General features: G+C 25.9%; 1 protein-coding gene across 1 annotated transcript; it reads right to left on the minus strand.

The window, feature by feature from the left end:
- LOC124834587 (Late embryogenesis abundant (LEA) hydroxyproline-rich glycoprotein family) lies at positions 1 to 1080 on the minus strand. Its single transcript, XM_047309304.2, has one exon. It carries the CDS (start codon positions 717 to 719, stop codon positions 147 to 149), a length of 573 nt encoding a protein of 190 aa, XP_047165260.1. The 5' UTR covers positions 720 to 1080; the 3' UTR covers positions 1 to 146.
- Between the last annotated feature and the right edge of the window lie 1569 nt (positions 1081 to 2649).

A 2649-nucleotide genomic window follows, 5' to 3' on the forward strand; every position in this document is an offset into this window, starting at 1 on the left:
TACATTGATAAAATAAAATTCTATATAAAAATATTACAAATAAGATAATTAAAAAAAAAGAGATAAGTGCACTTAATTAAGACAATGAAATGAAAAGGAAAGCAAAGAAAAAAGTGCAAACTGTGAGAAACCAGGAAGAAATGTTACTATTGGCATTGAATATTCTGAAGTACGAGAGAGGTGAAGTTGAGCTTCATAGCACAAGCCATTTGGATGCTCTTTTTGACATTCATAATTTTGAGAAAACGAACTGTGCCAGTAAATTTGGCGTAGCTGGTGAGATTCAACCTCCCTGAATTGATGTCACCGGAAAAATTGGCAGTAACGGGTACCTGATCACCGGACCTCAAATCAACTGTAACATTAATTTCTTTGGTTTTTCTGATACTCACTTTGTCACCGTTGATTGGTCTATCACCAATCTTCACACCCGCATAGAGCACACTCACACTGCAATTCTCGTAAGCGAAGACATCGAAATTGGGGTTGTCGATGCTGATAAAGATGATGATGGTGGCGTTGAAGGAAGGTGACGATGGTGAAGCGTTGTGAGTGATTTGGTTAGACGTAGCTGACCTTATTTTGACACGTGGCTCCCTCACACGTGTTATAGAGGCCAAAACCAGTAGAAGTGCACATAAGATGACGAAGGAAGCGAGAATGCATACGAAACATTTAGCGCTACCTCGTTCCTTGTGTAAGGACTTGCTATCGTACATGCTTATCGATTATGTATTGCTTGATGTGTTGAATAAGAATGTTTGTCTGAATAGCTAGGTATAGAGAATTGGTGTTTCACTTCTCAGTTATATGTGGAAACGAAGGTGTTGAGGAATTTATTGTTTTTATGTAACAGGGAATAGCAAGGAAAAATCTTGAAAGACTTCAAATATCTAAATCTTTTACCTTGGCATTGGTATTGAATGATTGATCTGTGCTGTACAAGTTATTAGGCAGTGTCAATTATTAATTAATGAGCGTTTGCTAAGTTTGATTAGAGATCTGAAAACGCCATGTGTGATGATGGCAATGTAAGGATTATCCAATCCAACTGTTCCTTGCCGGCAACAGAAAGCCTTTAAAGTCAAAAAATCAAGAAGAAGAAGAAATATATATTAAAGGTTGGAGTTTTTTTTATTATATTCTTTTATATATATTTTTAATTATTTTATCATTATTTAATTTTAATACTATTAGTGATCAAAATTAATTCTTGATAATTTAACATAATAACAATAAAATTTAGACGTCATTTACTAACTACAATATCAATTGTATATTAATCATATAACTTTTCTTAGATACAATAGTAAGTAAATAAAATTATTTCACTTGATTAAAAAAAAATGTAAACCACATTAACTCAAAATATGAAAAATTTTCTTACATATTATAACAAACATTTTAATAGAATCCAATCAAGAATACTTATATGACTGATATATATATATATATATATATATATATATAAAATTGTTTTAGTCATATTAAAATTTTTATTTGAAACTATGTTGAAATGCATTAATACAATTATAAAAACATATTTTTTTACATGTTCTAAATAAATATTTATAAATTTAAATATTCAGTTGGTTCTTTTATAATAAAAAAAATTTAAGTATGTCTATTTTAGATTGTTATTAATTGAATATTTATTTCTGTAAATATGAAATAATTAAGTTTTTTTGTTAGTATTATATTAATAACGTGAAATATCTCACGTTTATAATTTTTAAAATTTTAATTTATTCTTTGTATTTATTATTTTTATTTAATTTTATTTTTATTTTTTTAAATTAAATATTTTTTTTACTTTTCAAATTTAAATTAAATTAAATTTTTATATAATTATTATAACAATATTTTTATTAAAATTAAATTTTTTATTAAATACTTTTAACAATATTAAAATTTAAATTTATTTTAATTATTTTTTTAAATTTAACTTTATTTTAATTATTTTTTAAAATTTAAATATATTTATTTAAACTTGTTATAAATTTTTCATTTAAATTTATAAAAATATTATTTTTAAACCAACTCTAACATTTATATAAAAATAATTGATATATAATATTATACAATTTATATAAAATTATTTGAAATATAACATTATTAATTTATAATCTTATACAAATATAATGGTTTTTTTTTATCAGTGGAAGCCTTATAATTAATGTAAAACCGTATATCTCAGCTTAACAAAATCTGGTAAAAGTTCAAACTACAAACTCAAAGGGACAAAAGTGTATGACTTCTCCTAGATGTAAGGTCACTCCATCTATACGGGCCCTACTATTCGCACCGTGAGTTACTATTTTGACCTATCCGCCGAAGTCAAATGACATATTTCTTTTGTATATAGTTAAATTTATACCACACAAATTTTGGTGTTATATTTGTTTAAAAAATGTTAAAATATTTTGTTGATGATAGTATTTATTAAATTATAGTATTTATTTCAAAATCTTAATTACAGTTTCATGCACTATTCACTGGATAAAGAACAGGATACTATTAACAGTTTCATGTACAGTGTATAAATATTTCTTCTGAATGAGAAATCCCAGCAGAAGCAGCAGGCTTCAAACATCGCTTTAACCTCCATATTCTAGAAAGATAATTGAATTCACTTGAAGAAAAGGAGAA

This window comes from Vigna umbellata, chromosome 10 (genome assembly GCF_029865625.1).
Source record: "Vigna umbellata cultivar VRB3 chromosome 10, Vumbellata_1.0, whole genome shotgun sequence".
NCBI lineage: Eukaryota > Viridiplantae > Streptophyta > Magnoliopsida > Fabales > Fabaceae > Vigna > Vigna umbellata.